The following is a 24,132-nucleotide window of genomic DNA, read 5'->3' as shown; positions in this document are numbered from 1 at the left end:
ATGTATCTAAAAATTCCACTTAATTAGCATGAATTTGCATACATTATTTTATATCAAATTTTTTTTAGAATTAAATTTAGGGTAATGAACTTTGATTTCAACAAACTTATAATTGAACTTAATGACTCAAAAAGATGAACTCAACAACATCAAAGGTGATTCAATCTAAGTCCATATGAATCGAAATTGAGTAATTTATGTATAATTAGAAACTTATAGACATTAATTGAAAGACCAAACTATCTCAAAATATTTCATGCTTATAGTTAAATCAACGGCTCAATGAAATGAATCCAATGAGCCGAAGATCATTTGATTTGAAGGTATTTAATTCATGCACTTAGATGCGGAATAAATAATCTATAACCAAATAATTAATATTGACCAATCAATAATAGTGTTACAAAATTTTGACTACATTTACTAATATATCACTATCAAAAATGTTATAATAGACTCACATTCTTCACATGAAGTTGACCAAAAATATGATATTTCAAAGATCTTAGAGATTTGAAAAACTAGAGATCTATCTGATATTCAATGCCGACGATTACAGCCAACCACCATCTTTACCCTATATCATTGGCGGACCACCATCACTCTATTGTTGTTGCCTGACCAATACCGCTCAGTTATTATAGTTTGTTTCCTGTTATTTAACTAACATCACCCCACTGTAGTTGCTCGATTATAATTGTCTTGTTAACATTGCATGACTATCACTCCCAACCATCATCACCTGACAACCAATGCCTAATTCTCGTCATTTGACTAACATAATCTGATTGTGATCATCATCTCTCTTGTACTTCTCCTACAATCTCTGCTACAACTATATGAGACAAAGCAAGGACTCCTAACTGTGTAATCTCATCTTCTCTAATTATAGGAAAAAAATAGACTTCTAGAACTTCAAGTACATACGCCCCATAATTTTCATTTTCGCAGTCTGTTATATAAAAAACTCTAATATCTCCTACATCATTCTATTTTATCTATATATGTGACAGATCTTCGTATAAAACTAGCTCCATTGATATTTCAGCACACAACAAATATATAAATAGATAAGAATTCAATGATAAAATAAAATATATTTTCATTATTTCAAAGTCCTTCAAACCAAATATACCAAGGGAATATAGGAGGTCATAGTGGCCATCTAGGCAAAAAGCTTAGGGCCATGTGGAAAGCAAATAAGGTTACTGATCAACAAAATTTGTTTAGCTCCAAAGGCCAAGTCAAGCCTGATAGAAGCTTATGATTTGGTCCCACCTTTGCTGACCACCAACCAAATCTCTAAAATAATGGGCTCACACTTAAAAATAAATAAAAAAATACCCCCAATAAATAAAAATAGAAAAAAAAATATTTAAATGTTTTGACCCGAACAAATGGCGAGGGAAGGTTGATGCGTAATAAGACTAAAGAACAGACCATCAAAATTATAAATATTTCAAATTTGCCGGCTGACCATTTCAATGGTGTAGTATGGCAACAGCTCATTCAATTTAATATTTTTTATGCTTGAGCTCGATTTTAAATTCACTTAATTAGAAATATTTTGATTTTGGTTTGACTAGTTTGATTTTAATTAATTATATATAAATATAAATATTATATTGTGTATTAAATATTCAATATTTTATATTAATGCTCATTTAAATTTTAATTTAAAATCAGCTTGAATACATTAAAATAAATCAAAGCAAACTCATATACATTTTGTCTTGAGTGAAGCATGTTGAAAATAATTAAGATTTCATGTTAACTTATCAAAGAAGATTTAGGATTCCTTTGGGACAATTTACTTATTTTTTTCTAAAGTAAATTTTTAGTACACAAATTTTATTGAGCTTAATTTTACGCTCAAAAAAATTTTTGTACTAAAAAATTACTTTAAAAAAACATGAAGAAAGTTGTTCTAAATGAAGCTTTAGTTAGATATTTGCTTGAATCCATTGAATTTGAAAGTTGGGGTTTTCGAGCTTTCACGTTTAAAGAGGTGTTCTTGAGAGAGCTCAATATAGGATGTGAGTAGAAATAAAATCAACCTTCACACTGAGGATCATGACTCTATTCATACTTAAATACATTTAAATTATTTTAGCCTACTCTAAAAAAATAAAATTTTTGGTATCTACATATACTAAATTTCATACAAAAAAATAATGAGATGTCTCAAAATTCAAATAATGACTCATATTTCATTAATTTTAATTTTAATAGATTGAATAATAAGATAATATTTAATTTATAATGATGTGGTGATCGTCGGAAGAACCAGAACTGATTGAAGGGAATTCCCAATAAATTCAAATAGAGTTAATTTTGAGCAAAATTCAAATTTAGTAACGGCCATACATTTTATTAATACTTCACTCAATATTAATAAATGGCAAATATTGACAATACGCATTTTTTTTACTCCATAGCCAATACAATTTGTCCGCTTTTTATTTATTGGTAAAAATAACCGTTACGCATCCACCACGCTTCCATACCGGCTGCCGCGTTCAAACTTCAAAAACCCCAAATTCAAAAGAAAAAATCGGTCTTCTTCCTCCTCTTATCCTGCCAAAGATTAAACAAAATCCTAGCACATCAATGGCATCTCCAGCCACTAGAATCCCTCCATCCATCCCAAAACCCCACCGGAAACCACTCCAACTCAAAAATTTGCCGGCGAACCTCGCCTCCGATGCAATACACCCTAAGAAGTCAAATCTGACGGTCGATGAACGATCCGGAAAGGAGAATCTTGAAATCTCAGTTTGCGGTGAGGAAATGAAGCTTTCCCTGGAGGATGTTTCGCTTGGGGAGGAGTTTGAGGTGGCCAGGCTGAGGACGGAGCGGCTCCTGATGGAGAGGGAGAAGGGGGAAGCAAAGATGAGGGAGATGGACGCAGCGTTCGAAAGGTGGATGAGAGCGGCGGAACGGAGATTGAATGAGCTCTTGATGACAGAGATGGATATCCGGCGAGTGTTCCGTGCTAAAGCGCACCGGGCTTCTTGTTTGGTAAATTCTTTCACGATGCCTTGGTTTTGTTTTCTTTAATTGGAAAATTGTTGCAGGAATGGGTGAATTTATAATGAAATATTGAATCATATTTTAAACAACCGAAGAAGGTGGGGGAAATTGACACTTTAGCAAATTTGGTGATTTATTGGATGAACTTTTCAACATTTTTAGCAGATCACTTTAAGAAAATGATTATTCCGTTCGTTTATTTTGTATGTGAAAATGAAAACATTACTTGTGAGTGATCTGAAGGAGTTTTAAGAGTTCGAAATCAATGTTGATTTTAGCTATATTCAACCAAATGATAGAATCTGAATGATTTTAACATGATTTCTAACTCCAGGCAAGCAAATGAACCCTTCTTACTAATGCTTTTTGTGCTGCTAAATTTCAGAAATCACCAGCGTTTATGTCTCTCAGAGCAAGGGAAGAGAAAAAGAGATGGCAAGCTGCTCAATTCCAGGCAAGTGATCACTTCAATTCTGCCTTTTATTTTATTTTGTTTTATTTCCGTCTTATTTTATGTGGACACATTTCTTTTGCTTATATTATGCCATGAATTATAAAACCCTTGCTTTCATTTTATAGGCATTTAAATTTAGTATTCACATGGTAGTAAAAAGGTTCTTTTCCAATGGAAAATATACTAAAGAAGCGTATTAACCAGAGGAACAAAGAAGAAAAGTAATTTCTTTGCAGAGAAGGGTCATTTGGTTCAATGTCATTTGTGTAATGGAATGTAGATACGGTGGTTCAAATAACAATGATAACTATCAAATGCAGTACTTTTGGTTTAGTGTGATCTTACCTAAATGATATTATATCATTTAAAATGATCAATTTACACCACCGGGTTTAGCTGGATTGGTGGGCGAGCATGGTTGGGAACCCCCCAACTTATGTTCGATTCCTCTCTCATGCAGAGCGACCCTTTAAGTTGGGAGAAAATAACTGTGGGTCCTGCACTTGTGGGGCTAGCTGTTGGTAGGCTTGCCGAGGGATTAGTTACGCTGCCAAGCGTCTCCTAAAAGGGTGGGAGCGGGTAGATACCGGCTTTCTCAAAAAAAAAAAAAAAATGATAACTGTAAAATAGTTATAGTCAGATTTGAGATTTGTGCTATCTTACCGTTTATTTTGACCATTAAATAGATTGGCATTTAAATGTCAAGATGCAGATCATTAGATCAATATCAATGTCATTAAAATAGAATTCAATGTCATTTATGAAATTCTTAACACCAATTATTATTATCATTTTCGTTGACATCTCATTGTGATGGATTCAAGCATGTTTGCTCATATCAAGAAGAATTAAAAAGCCCTTTGAGAGACTTGGATGTTGGATGTTCATATGGATGTATAATTGAGATGGATTGAACTCTCTCATCCAATGGAAGCATTGCACCTGCAACTATTATATATATCTAAAATCATAGGTAAGTTAAAAGTATAGAAACTAAAATCAGTTGTGTAACTAATAAATAATTATGCTTGAACTTTGAAGGTGTTAGTGAGGTAGAAATTTTATTTTTAGGAGTGCAAACCACATCCAAGCAGATCTTCCTAAACTTTTAGGTAACTTTAGTTCAAGGAATTCTAAGATTATACATTTTCTTCCAATTACATGGTTTTTTTTAAAGACTTGATGTTGTTGTTGTTTTAAAATTCAAATCTTCAACATTACAGATTTTCCACAATATCAAGAAAAATTATATTGTAGAAAATGATATTGAATGCCTACAAGTTGCTGTTTTGGTATTTGTAGCAATGATGATTCTTTTTTATGTGAGAAGCTGAAAAAAGCGAAATTTACTTCCTAGGAAATTATATTCAGTGCTTATATGAAAGTTTTTTATGCTGGTATCTGTAGCTGTGATCGCTTGGCAATGATCATTCGGATAAATTAATTTGTGGGGAGTTTAGATGGGAGGAACCGTCTGATCATGTACACTCACATGTCCGGGCTGTTCTTTCTGTTCGGACTCCGCACAGAATAATTTTCTCGCATTCACAGTGCATCAGAAGCAGGAAATCTTACCAAACTGTTTTGTATTTCAGGAAATAGGAAATGCTGTAGGGAAAACGAAATCAGAGTCTGCGGATCCAAGAAAAAGGAATAAATGACCATTTCTATTTTTTTTTGTTTGTTCTCATTTGTCTTGCATTGTTCATGCCCAAATTTGTTATTGTTATACATTGTGGCATCTAATGTAATAAATGTGGAATAGAATTTTATCAAAAGTGTTCAGTTGTTAGGCTATTGATAACGAATGCTTAATGAAGGAGAGTTACTGTAAATTCAGTTCTAGTCTCATGTATATCATAGGTTCTTCAAGGAATGCTACAATCATACCACCCAAAGGCCCCCAAAGAAGCCAACTATGAAATCACTTATATGTGCTTGCATGATTGAAAAGCTACTGTCAGAATGACCGCTTTATAAAATAATCTCCTAACTTTTTTTGACAACTTGAACAATAATTTAAGGCTTCGTTTTAAATAATTTTTTAATACAAAAAATTCTAATTCAAACAACTTTTATACTTAAAAAATATTTTACAAAACAATAAAAAAACTATCCCAAATATAACCTAAAACAACTGGCTAAAATGCGGGACTTTCTAAATCAAAAGCCTAAATGTTCTTTTGATAATAGTATTATGCAAGCCAATATGTCCACATTTTTAAAACACTCCAATTTAATTCCTGATAGCTAGGTCATATTTCAAGTCATTTCGTTAGTAAATTGTCAATTAAGCAAAAAGATAGTATTGTCTATGTTAGGAGCATCAACTTGAAGTGATTGTTGGAGATATGTATATTTTAAAATTCATTTGAAACAACTTTCTAAATCAGCTTTTAGTAAAAAAAAAACTGTTTTATAAAACAGTTTTATCCCAAACAAAATCTAAGTTGTAGAGTATAGCTTTAGCAATGTAGTCATACACAAGGCAAAACCATATAGAACAAGAATGAAATGATGAAACCAGACAGAAAAGCAGATCTTCATTACACCGAACTTTACAACAAGGAATAAACTGAGAAAGAAACTACTTGGCCATTACACATTTACACTATCAACAACTTAATCTGAGGGCGAAAGAAAAAAAAATGCACTCTTTTTAGTTCTTTCCTCACACCCTTTTACTCCCAGAATACCTTTACACATGCAAATATTGTCATTAGTCAGCCTGCTAGATGAAATGAGAAATGGCAAAAGACTACCTTTCGCTTGAATTTAAAGAGAACTGACAAAGCAACGCCCGTTGTGAATCTTCCAAAAGCGAACAAACAACACTGAGATCTATAAAGAGACAATCGCTTAAAAATGAACAGTGATGAGTTAAAAACGTGTTACAGTGAATGACAATAAATGAGTACAGTTCAGTAACTTGCTCACAATTAAACATAGGGTTTAGGCTTGCTCAACAGAACTTCCAGTGATTGTTGCAGTTTACACAAGTAACAAAAGTTGTCATAGGCTCATCAGCACTTCTAGTTTGCAGTTGATAATAGGTGCATTTTCTCTGTCCACACCGACCGCATCTGAACTGATCAGTTGTGGCTTTTGGAGGCCCTCCTCTTTCACATTCAAATAAAGCCTTCTCTTGGATCTGTTTATTTGATGATTTTCTCTCATCACTAGCCATCTCCTCTGCCGTCATACTAACAAGCTTCTCAGGCATTATATGTCCGAGGAGAACCCTGCGGCGAAGATCGGTGTTGTTCGAATCCTTCAAATTAAACATTATCGATCTGTACTTCACCTTCTGGGTGCCATTCGATCGTCCTAGTTTTTCAAACATGGTTGACTCCACCGTTACTGCGACGCGAATTGGGTCACAGGCACTTATGTCATCCACAATGATTCTAACTTCGTCCCTCACATCCTCGCTCGCCTCTGCTAAAACCTTCGAGAAAGCCTCTGCAAGTTGTTCGCGGAGTTTGTCCCTCACAGGATCATTGCATTTGACCAGAGAAGTCAGCTTTGGAGGTCCAGTAGGAATCAAAGGCTTCTTGGAAACTGAGTTCTGTTTATCTTCCTTCAAGAACTTTTCTACCTTGATGGTTTCGACCCTATTTCTTTTCTCAAAAGACACACTCCCCACACTCCCTGATTCATCTTTCCTGGTTTTCTCAATTTTGACAGCATCTATTTTAGAAAACTTTTCAGAGACCAAAAATCTGTCTGAAGGAAGCTTTTCGACCTTCATGCTTTCTGATTTCGAGTGGATGTTGGGCTTAGATGAACCAGAATTTGAAGTCTTGTCAACCTTGGTAGAATCTGATCTCTCAGACTGAGTTTCGGTTTTTGCAAGGTTTGCATCAACGGAGCTGCTACTTTTCTTGCTATCTCTGTTGGTCTCCTCGATAACAACACTCTTCCAGAATTTAAACAAATCAGTAGCAACTGATTGAATCTTAGGCTTAGGATGTTTTGTGAGGCTGCGAATGCGCTTGCCAACCTAGAAAATAATGGCAAGAAGTTCAGAAGATTAAAAAATAAAAATGACTATTTAAGTAGCTATCAGTAGGGAACAAATGACTGAGCAGCTACACAACAGAATAGTTCCAGGGCTTAATTCTCTCCTGTAGGAACCAACCAGGTGGACGAGATTATTTTTCAAATCAGCACAAAATGGAATCGTAAGTATTTGAAAAGCTATTTGGATTGTTGATTTAATAATATGATCCCCAACTTAGTATGGGAAAATGAATCACCGAAAATGGAGTTTTAAGATGGAGACGATACCACAAGCTAAAGCGTTAACGAGTTGCACCACTAGCATTTAAGGGTGTGCAACGCACGGATTGCACGGTTTATAAGATTTTTCTTTTAAAGATCTTGTACTAATATGTAAAGCTTTTCATAAAACTATAACAAATTATAGTATTGAAATTAATTAATAATTAATAAATCATATTTGTATTTTAAATAAATATTAAAAGGGATATTTGACTATCTATATCGCATAATATAGATAATTGGGCAAATCTATCAATTATTTGTTTTTATTGAAGAAACATATCTCAAAGCAACATTCCAATAAATTTACCTCAACCTATATTCACAAACTATTAATTCTGTGTAGAATCTGATTGTGTTGATCAATCGGGTTGTATTGTTGACACAAATCTCAATCGAGCTTGTTGGGGGTTGCAAGGGGTCCTCCCCCTGCTTAGCTTTGAGTGCTCTATGTGATGCATTCAGGTTAAACATCTAGATTGACCTGTTCTAACCTAATTGGACAAAAAATAAATATTTAAACTTTCGAGTTTTGAACCCATTTACATATGTTTGAAAACTGATCTCAAATCTCCAGAACTAGAAAGCCAAAATCTATCCTTGCAAAAAATAATACTAGTATCAGATACTAGCAATGCAAATTTCTTACCCTCTTTAATTAGACCAATCATCAAAGAAGGTTGAATAATCATTTGAGCTAATATACTAGAATCCCGATCGGTAGAAGAAATCTCATATCCCACATCAAACACTCATCGGAAGTTAACTAAACACATGAAACTCTAAAAGATATCCTGCTCAGAGCATATGCTGCAACATTAACCTTATCGAGCTGATACTGAATAGTCAAATCATAGCCTTTAATCAATGCATCATCTCATTAGCCTCAAATTTATATACTTTTGAGTGAATATATACTTCAGACTGATGATTAATGAAAACTTCACACTTGACATTGTATAGAGAGTATCTCCAGATCTTTAAAGTAAAAAACACTGTAGCAAGCTCTAGATCATGCTTCAACTATCTAGAAGAATATGCAATCAGATTTTTGTACTGCATCGAAACACATCTCAAACCTCTCAGAAAAGCATCATTGAATACCTAAAAACCTTCTATACCAGATGGAAGAGCAAAAACTAGAGCAAAAGTCAAACAATATTGCAGTATCTAAAAACTAGCCTCACGCTCCGATGTCCAAATAAAAGCTACTAATTTCTGAGTCAGACTTGTCAGAGGTGCAGATAATCTCATGTACATACATATATATACATATACATATATACATATACATATATACATATACATATATACATATACATATATACATATACATATATACATATACATATATACATATACATATATACATATACATATATACATATACATATATACATATACATATATACATATACCTATCTCGACCTAGGAAAACTCATAGTGAAATCCATGGTTATCTCTTCTCATTTCCACTCTGGAATGAGCGAGCGCTACAAAAAGCCTCCCAATTGTTGATATTCTACTTTTTCTAACTGGTAGGCGTCAAATTTAAAAACAAAATCTACAACACCCTTCTTTAATTCAGGCCACCAAACAGATCTTTCAAATTACTATACATTTTACTGCTTCTTGAGTGAATAATATAGCCTGAATAGTAAGCCTCGTGCAGATACAATTAAAGTTTTAAAATGATGTTTTACACAATTTTTGATAATTTGGAGTTTTAAAATTGTGCATTTTTAATTGATAAAATTTTTTGTTGCCTACCATTATAGAAAATTATGCAATTATGAAACATATATATGATTATGTTTTAATTGCTACAATATAATAAAATATGTGCGTATGTGATTGAATTAGGGGTGTCAATATTTCACACGACCCGAAAACCCGACCCGAAAATTTCGGGTTAGGGTCAACCCGAACCCAAAACGAGTCGGGGTTCGGGTTCAGCATTTCGACCCGTTTCAAAAATCGGGTCAGGTTCGGGTTAACCCTTTGACCCGAAATTGACCCGAAAGTGACCCGATTTTGACCCGAAAACCCGATTTTGACCCGGCAACCTGAGATTGACCCGTTTTTTACCCGAAAAGAGGCGATTGACCCGTTTTTGACCCAAAAATTAGCCATTTTCTTGTTGGAAATGGGTCATTCGGGTCATGTCGGGTTGACCCGGACCCGAAGCGGGTCGGGTTCGGGTCAGGAAAACTGACCCGTTTTTAAAAACGGGTCGGGTTCGGGTTGCCCGAATAGTGTCGGGTCAATTTCGAGTTCGACCCGAACCCGACCCGTGACCCGAAATTGATACCCCTAGATTGAATTATATATGCTGAGAGATATAAGGGGCAAGGATCTTGAGATTTTGCCTGGGATCGAGAATATTCTGGTGCCTATAAGGCATCTTCTAATGGTTATAAAGTCATGTTCTGGTGACAAATATGTTATGTTCTAGCGCTATAAAAACAAAAGAGTCACAAGGGGCCATAATTCTTTTAGATTATGGCTAATTTTTAGATACTTTGATCTAATCTTTATTCGGTATCTATGTACTATATTGTAGATTTAGTATATACATTTTGATAAAATAAAATAAAAAATTGTGGACGAGTTCATTTTCATTACTCTAGATATTTTAGTAGCTTTGTAGTTTGTTGTTTATTTAAAATAAATATTAGAAGAGAATATGAAACATTCCAAAATTAGATCATGATATTTTCTTGACGCAGCTCACACAATAGGAAGCTTGTTGGGTTAGGTTGTGACACTCTGTGCTCAAGAAATTTTTTTTTCATACAACCATAGAGCGCTACGACGTTGTATAGTCTTTTTGGGAACAGACAGACATAGAGAGTTGCGATTAGATGGGCAGATTTCTTTCTTATTTTTTATGTTTAACTTGAAAGATTGTATCCCTTGGGTGGTTCTATATGTATCTCTTTGCCTATTTTGTAGCAGAACAATGCAAGAGTGAAGAGAAACATGAGAAAGAATAGTTTTGTACTATTTCTCCCATAATTTCATAGTAAATTTCATGATGTGATGTGAATCCATGGTTTTCTCCAAATTTCAAAATTTTCCACGTTAAATCCTGTTGATTTTTCTTTGTAGTGCAATTTTTTGTTTCCTACTCATTTCGCTACGTAGTTTTACTTCCCCAACATAGACTACTCATTGAAGTTTATCACAAACAAAAATAATTCAAACTAGTATTAACCTACTTAAAATATTGATTCGAACCTAATTTGAGTCTTGATTTAGACCTTGTTGAAATATTGGTTCAAGCCTTCATCGTTCTTGTTGTTCTTGAACCATCCATCTTTGTCATTCATGCGCCCTTGGTCTAGTTTCATAAATGCCTTCCCACATCAAGCCTGTGCACGAACAAATATTTTCCTTCCCACATCGCCAGTCCACAATGCCCTTCATTGTTCTCATTGTTCTTGAACTATAAATCTTTGCCATTCATGCCCCCTTGGTCCAGTTCCATTAATGTCTTCTCACATCAAGCTTGTGCATGAATAAATATTCTCCTTCGTAGATTGGCGGTCCCACAATGCCTTCACAACCAAGCTCCATCCCAAACAAATCTTCTAACACCGCCAGCTCTTGATGTCTTCCCCAATGTGGTTCATTGTGAACTCCTTCACACATCATCTATCATGTCAATGCCTTCCTTAATGAAGTCCATCGCAAACTATCATTCTCCTTCCCATGCCATAAATCCCATCCACAAACTCATCATCTCCGCACAATGCTAGTCTTCGCAAACTCCTAATCTCCTTCAGGTTCTTACAAATGTTTCATTGTTCATCTCTCAGTGTAGTTGGGGAAGGCATCAACGAAGCAGCCTTGGGAATGCTTTTTTCTTCCTCCCTTGTTGTCATTGGGTAAGCCATCGATGAAAGCAGCTAGGGAATGCTTCATTAATTACTATAACATTCTTGCTACAGCTTCGTTGTTCTCCTATCATCGTCATTGGAGAAGGCATCAATGGAATTAGTAGCGGAATGAAAATAATGGGACCAACTATGTGTGGTAGAGGTTTTCACTAACTTTGTTCGAAATAGGTTTAAAATGCATTCAAACATAAAAATCGAACCACGGATCAAATAAATGTTAATTTATGACAGATTTCAATGGGTCATATGCAAATATAAGAGGGACTAATTTAATCTGAAAGAAACTTTCAGAAATATTTCTCCAAAAGAATAAGTGGTTAGAATATCCCAATTATGTGCATTATGAGGCATAAATAATCAAATTTTCCTATTAAAAATAGTTATAATAACTAATAAATCATATTTAAAATATAATATGTAAAATATATATATTTTTTTATTTTTTTTTTTTATTTTTTTATATAATATGTCAATATTTTTAATAGAAAAATGTCAATGCATGAGTAGCTGTTTCAACGCATGAGAAATTTTAAGAAAAAAATAGTGGTTAAAACCATTCTATTTATTGGAAGTTGTGTTGTCAGAAATGTTATTATTTCAACTGTTTTTTTTTTGTATCAGTTTTTCTACTACCTAGAGGGTTTTATGTAAATTAATAAGATATTCAACTCATCCGGAAGCAGATAAATATACTCAAAGACAAAAGTTCTTTGATGAGCATCCAGGAGCTCCGCTCTTTGATGATCATCCAGGAGCTCCGAATCCTATTCAAGTTGATCTGACAGTTCCTGGAGAAGATGTAGAGATGACTTCAACTGGAGAGCATAAGGAAATATAAGATAGCCGAGAAATGTAAGTGACGTTTTTGGTTTTTTACTGCAATTTCGATGAGTTATGTTCCTAAGAACTTAAATAAAATTACCAAAAAAATAAGTTGAAGAAAGAATAAAGTAAACAAAGCTCAACTCCATGAAAATGAAAAACAAACAGCATAACATTACAGAATTCAGACAAGTTATCACATATTAAACCTCCATGCATATACCAAATTCCCTCATGTCTAAAAACTTCTTCTCATTTGTTTCCTCATAAGGTCATATATTGATTAATAATTATTTTTTCTTCATTTGTTTCCCCATAAGGTCATATGTAGATTAATAATTATTGGAAAACAGCAGTTACCAACCAACCAAAAAAAAAAGAACACATAATGATGGACAAATTCAACAGGTTATTTGGGTAAAAAGGTGGCTATAATCATCTAATGGTCATATGAGGCATCGCTGGCTACTTAATGAAAAATCCTGACAAACATTAAAAATCAATTTATGATAATACGTTTTCAGATTAGTTCTAACATGCAAATAAATTCCTCTGCAAGCTCTCCTACACTGGCCTTCACTGTGGGATTTGACAATTAAACCATCATCAGAGCTTCTAAGAAAAGAAAATTCATGAATAGAACTTTAAAACAATTATAATAGCAACATATCTAAAGTTCCTCAGAAGCCATCCGTTCCAAATTGCTACTAATCCTCGAATAACCAACAAGGAAATGCCAAAATTATGTGCAGGCTAAGGTCCATCACCATCTGCAGTTCCCACTCATGCCTTATTTTCAATGTATTACATTAATAACCTAAGAATGATGCTACAATTGTTGCATATAAGTAGTTTTATAAGTATGGCATGTACCAGAAAAGCCAAACTAGCAAGCCACTGAAAGAACTGGCAGGCAAGCATTATATTCTGATAAATATAAAGGAAAGGCATAAGCTAGTAGGTGAGTGCATCTGAAAAACATGAAATAATTTAAAGATGCCTCACTCTTTCCCCATTTATCCCATCCATGACTGGGCCTCGATGTATACAAAGGAAGAAAATATATGGCCCTTGATAATTTATGAAATATAGAAAAACAGGTAATATTTTTTAGTGAACTAAATGAAAACCTAAAACTTGCAAAAGAAAGAATAATTGCACATCATTATTTTACCAAATCAGAAGCATAGCTTTAAAGAATTCATAGAAAAGGCAATAGCTTATTCACATTGCCAAATCAAACAATAATGGCAAAGGGCAGGATGGGGGGTAATGGTGCAACTTACCTGAGCTTTTTTCACATGAAAATTGAAAATAAATAGAATAATTTTGAACAATCTGAACCAAAGTTCTCACATATAAAACCTCATACCCAAACTTAAGATTGAATTGAAAATAGTTTTATAATTTCTTCCTCAATTTGTTTCCTCTTCAATTCATACATTGAACAATTAATAGAAAAGAGCAGTTCCTCACCAAACAGGGAAGAAGTGCCTTTCCAAGTCAACAACCTATCCTTCAAGTTATATTATGCCAAAACTTCAAGCCAAATAAGCATGTGACGTTTACTGGGGCCTCTTCAATAATGTATAGAACAAGCATGAAGAAATGAAAGGCTTTTTTCTATTTAAAAGACTAATAGTCCAACACTCTGAGTGAAGAGAGGAACAAAAGGATAGGGAAACTCAAAAAGTTATTTGTTTTAATAAAGGTCAATATACTCATCTAATGATCATACGAGGGGTATTTCTAGAGGCTTGATTTAAAAATCCAAACAAAAGCTAGTCGAATCACCTGAAGATCTTATAGTTTATTTGGATAGGTTCTCCTATGATGATGAAATCAAAGCCTCAGCAAGCTTTTCTAAATTGGCATCCCCTGTAGGCTTTGACAATGTCAAGCCCTAACCTTCAAGTCATATTATGCCAAAACTCCAAGCCAAATTTGCATGTGACACTACCTTTTATTTTTTGAAGGAAGCACATATTGCATTAAAAAAAAGGAAATCCACCTACAAAGGTCCTCCTGAAGATTCCTCCTTCAAAATTTTAAGAAATGAAGGAGGAATCTTATTCAACACAATGTCATCCCAAATAAAAGAAGAAGCAATAGCCAAATTAGCACAAAGATGCGCTAACCTATTAGAGCTTCTATCTATACAATTAAAAATAACTAAATTAAATTCTTTGAGAAAAGATACTCTCAAGACTTTGCTCACCTTGCTTCATCGTATCTTGGATGAGCTTCATGATGTTTGCATTGTCTCCTTCAATAATGATTCCCTTATACTCAAGCATCCAATCTTGAAGAACATCTTTGATTGTCTTGATTGCTAGTAGCTCCAATAGCGTATGGAGGGACATTCTAGAAGAAATGAAAGGGTTCTTCTATTTTAAAGACTCATAGTCATGATCCCACTCACCGTGTGAAGCGAGCATATGAAAGGATAGGGAATCTCAACATGTTACTTTGGTCAAATAAAGATCAACATAATCGTTTAATGGTCATAAAATGGATATTTTCATAAGCTTGATTTCAAAATCCAGAGAAAAGCATGTAGGATGACCTGATGATCTTATAGTTTTTTTAGATTAGTTATCCTCCCATGCTGATAAAATAAATGCCTCCGCAAGTTCACCAGAATTGGCATCCCTATGGGCTTAGAAAATTTAATCTTCATAAGTGCTTCAAATTAAAAAAAAATAAATAAAGAGAACAAATTTTACACCATAAACAACAGCAATTTTTTTCTTATTTGTGTCAGCAATCATCTTTCTATGGTACCAATGCAAAGTCAACACTCAAACGCAAATATTGCAAAGCCTAAAATCAAACAATATGAAAACTTTCATAGATACCTTATGTACAACACATTACATTACAACAACAACAACAATCCTTTATCCCACTACACGGGGTCGGCTACATGAATCCTTTTCTCCATAGTGTCCTTTTTCCCATTTTGTCCATATAAATATAATAAAGAAATGTCTTTTTTAATATTTTCTAACCAAGTCTTTTAGGTCTACCTCCATCTTTCTTAATATAGGTGAAATTCAATACATCTACTCTCTTAATCGAATAATTGGAAGGCAGCCATTCTACAACACATATTACATTAATAACCTAAATTTGATGTTATATTCATTGCATGTAACAAATCAGTTCGGTAAATAAATATGGCAAGTACCAGAAAATCCAAACTTGCAAGCCACTAAAAACAACTAGCATGCAAGCAATATATCCTGGAAAAAAAAATTGGAGGCGTGGGGGTGGGGGGTTAATAGATGGCTCACACTTTCCCCAATTATCCCATCCATGAGGTATCCCGAATGATTTCTTAGGCATTAAGGCTGTAGACTTCTTTATATATATATATATATAGATACTGCTTAGAAGTGAATACATGGAACCATAAAGCTTGCAAAATAAAGAATAATCATGCAGCATTACTTAAATAAAGAAGGCACGTATCTCCTAAATAACTCCAAAAACAGGAATGTTGAGACAGAAAATCAATTGCATAAATTATTGTACAACATACTTCAAGTGATGCCAAAGTTATCTAATCAATCAATAATCAAGTAACACATAAATGCTACTCAGTACAAACAATTCCGCACTACTAAAGTCCATCAAGACCCAATATAAGATTTTAATCCCACAAATAAATAACAAATATGCTTTCAATTACAAGAAGAATCAGATCAAACTAATTATTTTCTGTAGAGTGTTATAGGCTGTATTCCAAAGATTTGAAGAGGGTTATCTTTCTCAATAGCATCTAATAACAGCCAGAAAAGAACTAGAGCAAAAGAGAAATCAGAGTTTTAAACAAGCAAGCACTCGTAGGACCTTGGCTGGTAAGCTTCAACTATCCCAACAAGCAGGCATCCAAAGAAAGGATATTTGCATTATATATGGCATGCTTTGCAACAAAGCAAACAGTTACTAACCTAATAATACAGGAGGTATCTAAAGTTCAGCATCAAGAAATACTATGCTAGAAAGATACCTCCTAATCGAAAGAATAAATAAAACAGCATAAACAGGTAGTTCAAAATATCAATTTTTTTCCTTCGAAAGTTAAAATAATACTAATAATATAAAAGATCCACATTAATAGCAAGATAAAGCAAGATGAACGAATGTAATAAAAATAATCCGAACAGCCAACATAAAATAATACGCTGAATAATCAATAAGCACAAAAAATTAAAATCACAATTACACTTATTTCTATCAGAGTCTTCGATCTCCATTTTATTGTATCAACTAATAAAATACACAACAATCTTCATCTACTCGTTACGCCAAGAAAAACATCAAAAAAATCGAAAAAAATAGTTCAATAAGAAGATGAATCTAAGGAGCACCTGCGTATTCACCAGATCCTTGGTGGTGACCGGCATCCTACGCAACCGTTTTAGGGCATCCAAGCAGCGATCCTCTTCCGCCAATCCACCGTCAGCCGCTGCCGCATCCGCAGCCTTCTCAGCAGCTTCGAATGCAGCCAATAGCTCCTTCTCCATCAAGATAAACAGAGCAGAAAAGACTTACGAGCTGATCCAGTTGGAGGAGACGGCGCGAAGGAAAAAAAAAGGCGATGAGATGATAACCCTAGAGCATTGGACTAACCCATATTTAAACCGTGGATAAGCGAGTAGGCGTTAGAATTTTATTTTGTTAGCTCCGGGCAAGTTATTTTTTACAATAATTTTTAAAATTTTATTTTCTCCATAAAAAATTTATTATCGCTTAAATAAAAAAGGGGTTTTTACCTATCAAATACTTAAAACCCCTCTATATACTTATTTAACATCCCAACTTTAATTGTTACTCTTCTACAGCCTAAGAACCCTTGCACTCATCAAATATAGTACAATGTTGCCTCCCATCAAAACAAAAACTCGAAAGTTGTATTTCGCGCGGAAATCCTCTATCTTCGTTGTGACTCGAGCTGCTCTCTCGCATTTGGATTCCCTCATCTTGTCCAGCCCATGCGAACACATCCCAATAGAGTATCTCCCTCTCTCGCATTTGAATACCCTAGTTTTCTCCAGCTCGATCGACATTTCATGCGAATGTCCGAATAGAAGCTCTAGCCCAGTCAACATTTCATGCGAACATCCGAATAGAAGCTCCATTTCGCGAAACCCACGCCGCTCGTCTTCTCTAGCCTGTGCAAACACATCATTACTCCCTCCCATGAGCTCATTCCTTCTCTTTAGGTATTTTCTTTATTCACTATTACATTATGTATTGTTCCCATCAGCTCATATTGCCATTGTTGTCGCTCATATTAGAGAACTTTAATAGAACATGAAAATAGGAAAAAATATTGAGATAATAGAGAATAAGAAAAACTTGTTGACATGATATGGAGTGTTTACATGCTTGTTTATGCTAATTGGATGAAATTTATTTCATTTATAACTATACACGCAAATATGGACTCCAACAATTTGTGCTTAGTCTTCAAGTATAAAGGATATTGGATTGTGGTGAAGGGCCAAATAAAGATTAAATATGTCGGTAGAAGTTTGAAAAATTTGAAGTTTGAGAGAGGTGATATTAATTTTTTATTATTGAACGAACGAACCGAATCACTTTGCCGGTGGCTTAGGGATTATGCTTACGGCCTACACTATCATATTTATGGAACATCGCCTAAATTTTACATGTCAATTAGGATTGATAAGATGTAATAGACATGCTTACATGTTCATGTGATAGTAGTAGAGTGGAGGTGGTGGTTATAGTGAAAGATCTTAAAGAAGATATGGGTCATGCAGATGACATTCAATATGGTGATCTGCATGATTTCAGTGCAAACAATAGGATGAACAATTACATAATAGTAGATGGGTTGTGTGATGGTTTCTTTGCGGCTCAAGTTGCAGAAATACATTCTTTACGTATTGGTTAAGGTTTTAAGGATTCATCAAATTTTAAACAAGTTATTCGTTCTAATGTAATTTTACAAAATTTTGCTATCAAGATTAAAGCTAGTGGCAAAACAAGAGTTATTACTACATGCACATATCGTGAATGTCCATGAAGAATACGTTTTTCATTATGTTCAGATGGTCATTCATTCGAAGTTATAAAATTACATTCGACACATTTATGCTCATGGGTAACAAGAGCTGAAAACAAGCAAGCTACAGCGAGGTGAATTGCTCATGAAATCAATGAAATTTTAAAAATTAATCTGAATATTACACTAAAGGACATAAGTAATAACTTAGAGATCACTTTTGGCTTATCTTTATCATACATGAAAATATAACGTTCAAGAGAATTAACAAGAGAGCAAATATTTGGTTCAATAGATGATAACTACAAATGGGTGCCCATACTAAAGTCGGAATTAATCAATAGGAATCCTGGCTTATATATAATGTACCTATGTGACAGCCAAAACTAATCATTTAAGTGGTTCTTTATCAGTTTTAAGGTTTATATTGATGGGTTTTTTATCGAATGTCGATAATTAATCGACATTAATACTTGTCATCTGAAATCCAAGTAATTAGGTGTACTAATTTCTCGAGTTATTTTGATGGGAACAATGACCTCTTTACTATTGCATTAATCATTACAGAAACTGAATCAAAAAGAAGTTAGAAGTAGTTTTTAATGAATTTATTCCAATCTTTTAGTATTGATGGAGAACATTTAATCTTCATATTAGATTTGGAGAAAGGACTAGGTGAAGCTATTAAGGTTGTCTTTCTTAATGCTGAGTACAGAGTTTGAATGAGACACCTTTGAAAGAACATTAAAAAACTTTTTCATTGTGATGATAGCCACAAATTGCAGAAGTTAGTGTGGACTGCCCAAATTGTTACAACTAACATTAGTTTAATACTAAGGTTGAAGAAATATATTGCATCGGTCTAGATGTTCATTCATACATAAGTTCTTTAACATGTAAGTGGTCGAAAGTAACTTTATCAAAGCATATTAAGAACCACTATAACACAAATAACATGGGAGAATCCTTCAATTCATGGGTAGAGGAGGCAAGGAATAAGCACGTCATGGATCTCATCGACATGATAAAGAGAATGCTGATAGAACAATGTTCTCAACAGAAATTACACTCTATTGCTTGGAAGGGGCCTCTTATTCCATTTGTAGAGGAGTATATTAGAGAAGTTACATCAATAAAAGAACATTTCATTATACACTAGTCTACTTCAACCAAAGCTGAGGATGAAGGGAGTTTTGAGCATCATGAGGTAGACATAGAAAACCAATTGTGTAGCTGTGGGTTTTGGCAGTTATCTGGACTACCATGAGTGCATGGCGCATCATTTGTTGGAACTAAACATCATAATTTGTGACACACATATATTGATGAACATTATTACAGTTATAAGTATGTTATTTTCTTTAATTTAATCTTATGACATTACTTCTGAAGATCATTGATCATGTGCTTGGGTTGAATTAGTTGAAAATTGTTATCAATAAGATTGATTGAAAATAAATGCTATTTACCATATCCCTATCATAAGGAAACAACCATTGAATTGAAATAGATCCACAAGCAGCCAAAAGCCTTCTTAGAAGAATGTCAACTGTATGAAATAAACAGGAGGATGAATACTTCAAATGTTATAACTACTTCAAAAGTCACAACCACAAGCATGCAAAATTCATCTCCAACACCTTTTAATTAATTACAAAATTTGTATAACAACTTCAAATGTTCACAACAAAACTTAACATGTTTACAAAATAGATACCATCTGATTTCAAGTATCCAAATTAAATTTCTTAGTTACATTCTCGGTTAAATTCATTTACAAATATAAGTCTTTGATAGAGAATTAATGGCCACAAGTAAAATTAGGATAACCAATTAGAATTTAATTTGAAGAAACTCATATGTAACTGAAACTGCAACAAGTTGATTAGAATAGACTTCTGCTACATTTAAAATCCTTAAGTGATTCATATCTTCCAGCTCAATATTTTGCTCTTAGAACCACCTAAAAATCTACAATCGTCCTTCGATCTGCTTCGGAGATATCAATAGAACTTTCTTCCATGGTTATTAGCTTTGTAGCAAGTATATATTGAACATTAAAGATTGCAATGATAATAGATTGGGTTGTCCTGATTTCTCATTGATGGTGTCGACTGGCTCAAACTCATGTCACAAATTTAATATTACTATACTTACAAATTAAAGCTCCCATTCAAAAATCCACAAAAAATAAATACCATATAATTTATCAATTTTTTAGAGAAATTTATAAGTGGTCAAAGCCTGATTAAGATCTTGCTTATCAAATTAATCCTCTTCCCATATGACATCTCAACTTGATAAAAATTACAGCATGGGCATCTAAATGGTAATGGTACAGGAAAATGAGATAGTGAACATTAAATGTAAGTAACAGTATATGACATTTTAACATAGAAGAAGAACAACAAACTTAGATACAAAACATAGAGAAGAATATCAAACCTAGACAAAGAAGAACAACAAACCTACATACAAAATATGGAGAAGAACATCAAACCTAGGCAAAGAAGAACAACAAACCTAAATACAAGACATGGATAATAAAATCAAACCTAGGCGATCTATCCGGGAGGGAAGGGAGGCAGATCCAACCTAAATGTGGTTGACGAACAGGAAAATAAGATTATAAAAAGTAGACTAACATACCTGGACGAACAAATCGATGACCGAAGAAGATCCGACTGAGTGAGGAAGAGGCGGTAGCGAAACATACATTTTTAGAATTACAGCTTTCGGGGTTTGGTTTTGACGGGAGGTAACAGAGTGATATATTTGATGAGGGCAAGAGTTTTTAGGTGGTAGAAGAGTAAATACTAAAGTTTTGGTGTTAGATAAGTAAATAGAGAGGTTTTAACTGTTAGGTATGTAAAAATCTAATAAAAAAATTATAGCACTCTTAAAAGTGACAGTTATGATGGACCAATCAATTTTTTTTTTAGTTTTTATTGATTGCAACTAAATCAAATGAGGCAACTACAACAAATTTAGTATTCACCATTTGAGTTAATTTGATTTTGGATATGTTTGGAATATTTTTTTTTTATTTTAAATTTCAATGTAATCATATTTTTATTTGGTTATTATTTTCTCGCTATTTTTTTACTGCTTTTTTAAAAATTTTGAAGTAAAAAGTTATTTTTTTGTAAAAAAAAAAAGCTAAGTTACTTTCCCCCTGATAACTTTATAACCAACTTTATCCATCTCAAGCAAACTCCTAGTCCTAAATCTATCAAATTCATTCAAAATATTAAATTTATTATTATTATTGATATATCATCAAAAAAATATCTTGAACGGGTGGGAATCTTTATGCAAATATAAGTTGGAGGCTTCAAAAATTAAAATCATAACCATTCAAACTCCGATTTTAGCAAGCTTATAGTCAAATTAAAAAGCTCAAGGAGATGAACCTAACGACACCAAATTCGATCCAATTCGAGCTCAATTGGGTTAAAATCAAATGACCAAAACCTATTTGAAAGCTTCAGAGCATTAATTGAATGACTAAATCATATCCAAATGCAACATATTTATAGTTTAATCAAGCGGCTCGACGAGACGAATCCAACGAGCTCAAGATCACCGGATTTTAATATCATTAGGCTCCTAAATGCTCGATAAACAATTCATAATCGAGGGAGTTGATATCGGCCGTCCATCAAAACACTCTCAACTTTCCTTTGATCTTCTCCCTATTTACTAGTCATGTCACTCAAAAAAATTATAAATAGATTCATCAATCTTCACTGAGGGAGAGAGGAGAAAGGAGGAGAATAGGAGAAAATTAAAGAGCTCTCCTACATTTTCCAGCTATCGTCATCGTCGACAACCACCAGTTACTATCACTGGTAACCGCCATCATCACCGACGATCGACATCAAAAACCACCAACATCTCTAGAATACTGTCAAGATTTGACCCTTTTGGTGGGTACAAATATTTGATCTTTCTATTTTCCTCTTCTTTAACAGTAAAGAAAGGAATATTTTTGTATCACTTGCTACATAGTAAATTATGCAACTGAGCTAGGCCCCGTGATTTTCCCTTTCTGGGGTTTTCATGTAAAAAGTTCTCTGGTCCTATCATTTTTATATATTCGTGTTGAATTTTTGTACATTGCTAAGGATGAATTATTCTATGCGGACGTTGAATGCCATCTAAAGCCCAATGAAAATGTACCACGTCATCCCCCTACTCGGTACCGCGGCTCGGTATTGCTCGATATCGAGCTCATTACTGCTCTGTACTGGATGACGTGGCTGCACCTGATTCACCTTTGGACGATAAGTTGCGTCCGATGTCCGCACAGTATAATCTCTCATTGCTAAGATGTAAAATACAATCTCTATCAACTCAAATTTTATAGCACGAAATTATTACTATTATATAACTTTATATGCTAATTAACTGTGTTTGTTTTTTGAGAAAGTATGTCTGAAAGTTTATTCTAGATCAAAATATTTGTGTTTTTTAAAATTGTAAATCATACTCTGTATGAAAAGAAACACAAACTTTCAAACAACAACAATGATCGAACCTCATCTTCCTTGATCTCAGAGGTTGTCAGTGGTAATGCTTCACAGCAATAGTATTTACGTTCAAGTATAAAGTTGTTACACTTTTAGTTATTTATATTTGAATGCATATCAGGGGCGGAACTGTTCATGGCTTAGGGGGGGTGGGGGGGGAAGTTCATCATAAGAAATCACATAATTCTCTCCATCTACCCAGGGGCGGAACTGTTCTCCCCCTTAAAAAAAAAAATTTTTATTAGAGAGGGGCAATTTAGTAACTTGACCCATAAATTTGTTATTTTGCCCCCCCCCCCTTTGCCCTAACCCGCCGATTCCACGAACAAAAAACGACGCCCAGTCACGCTATGGTGGAGAGAGCATTTTCAGCCATGAAAATTATCAAACATCGATTGCGTAGTAGGATGGGTGATGATTGGCTCAACGATTGTCTTGTGCCTTACATTGAAAAAGATGTATTTGATTTGATTTCCAATGAAGATGTTATCCAATATTATCAAAAAATGCAAAATAGATTGATAAAATTGTAATGATTTTCAATTTTCCTATCATAATGGAATACATGATTTCACTTTGAATTATATCATCTTTTTTTTTTTATATTAGTCTATTATACAAAGAAAATTTTGCCCCCCCTAAGATGAAAGGCTGGTTCCGCCCCTGATGCATACATCACCTACAGTTGTAGGTTATAATAAAAAAGAGGTTAAAGGTGAACCCAATATTTAAAAGCATATAAGGTAAAAAACTTATAAAATGAGTTTGGAATCAAAATTTTTTTTGCATACTAAAATATAAATCCTTAAACCCATTAGACATCATATTAATTATTAAAATCATGTTCAAATCTCATTAAATCATTATTGAATAAGGTTCGAACTTTGTTTATACCAAATTCGAATCATATTTGAACATAATTTAAAACTTGCTCGAGCCATACTTGAACAAATTTAAACATAATTTAAAACTTGCTCGAGCCATATTTAAACATATTCAAAACCCATTTAATCCTTGAGCTCATTTTTTCTTGGTTATATGAACAAAGATTCAATTGACATAGAT

General features: G+C 33.7%; 2 protein-coding genes across 4 annotated transcripts; one reads left to right on the top strand and one right to left on the bottom strand.

The window, feature by feature from the left end:
• Window positions 1-2,504: 2,504 nt before the first annotated feature.
• On the top strand, window positions 2,505-5,322 carry LOC110104571. The gene is made up of 3 exons (XM_020833739.2): window positions 2,505-3,021; window positions 3,419-3,487; window positions 5,083-5,322. The coding sequence occupies exons 1-3, from the start codon at window positions 2,611-2,613 to the stop codon at window positions 5,146-5,148; spliced, it is 546 nt and encodes a 181-aa protein (XP_020689398.1). The 5' UTR covers window positions 2,505-2,610; the 3' UTR covers window positions 5,149-5,322.
• Window positions 5,323-5,993: 671 nt separating this feature from the next.
• On the bottom strand, window positions 5,994-17,143 carry LOC110104560 (transcription elongation factor TFIIS). Of its 3 annotated transcripts, none has more exons than XM_028695540.1 (3): window positions 16,872-17,143; window positions 6,425-7,490; window positions 5,994-6,345 (listed from the first exon to the last, which is right to left on the bottom strand). In XM_028695540.1, the coding sequence occupies exons 1-2, from the start codon at window positions 17,025-17,027 to the stop codon at window positions 6,450-6,452; spliced, it is 1,197 nt and encodes a 398-aa protein (XP_028551373.1). In that variant the 5' UTR covers window positions 17,028-17,143; the 3' UTR covers window positions 5,994-6,345; window positions 6,425-6,449. The 3 variants fall into 3 exon arrangements, with proteins under 3 accessions (XP_028551373.1, XP_020689376.1, XP_020689375.1); XM_020833717.2 differs by having other exon boundaries at window positions 5,994-6,328; XM_020833716.1 differs by having other exon boundaries at window positions 6,003-7,490.
• Between the last annotated feature and the right edge of the window lie 6,989 nt (window positions 17,144-24,132).

Source organism: Dendrobium catenatum, unplaced genomic scaffold (genome assembly GCF_001605985.2).
Source record: "Dendrobium catenatum unplaced genomic scaffold, ASM160598v2 fragScaff_scaffold_655, whole genome shotgun sequence".
NCBI lineage: Eukaryota > Viridiplantae > Streptophyta > Magnoliopsida > Asparagales > Orchidaceae > Dendrobium > Dendrobium catenatum.
Note: the sequence above shows the minus strand (reverse complement) of the source record. Positions and strands in the feature narration are given on the sequence as shown.

What these genes read in the sequence shown, in the direction of transcription:
- LOC110104560 (XM_028695540.1), bottom strand. Translation starts at nt 17,027, where the DNA reads ATGGAGAAGGAGCTATTGGCTGCATTCGAAGCTGCTGAGAAGGCTGCG. An exon ending in AGGATCTGGTGAATACGCAG is followed by an intron (nt 7,491 to 16,871) that starts GTGCTCCTTAGA and finishes ATTATTTTCTAG; the next exon opens with GTTGGCAAGCGCATTCGCAG.
- LOC110104571 (XM_020833739.2), top strand. Translation starts at nt 2,611, where the DNA reads ATGGCATCTCCAGCCACTAGAATCCCTCCATCCATCCCAAAACCCCAC. An exon ending in CGCACCGGGCTTCTTGTTTG is followed by an intron (nt 3,022 to 3,418) that starts GTAAATTCTTTC and finishes GCTAAATTTCAG; the next exon opens with AAATCACCAGCGTTTATGTC. An exon ending in GGCAAGCTGCTCAATTCCAG is followed by an intron (nt 3,488 to 5,082) that starts GCAAGTGATCAC and finishes TTTGTATTTCAG; the next exon opens with GAAATAGGAAATGCTGTAGG.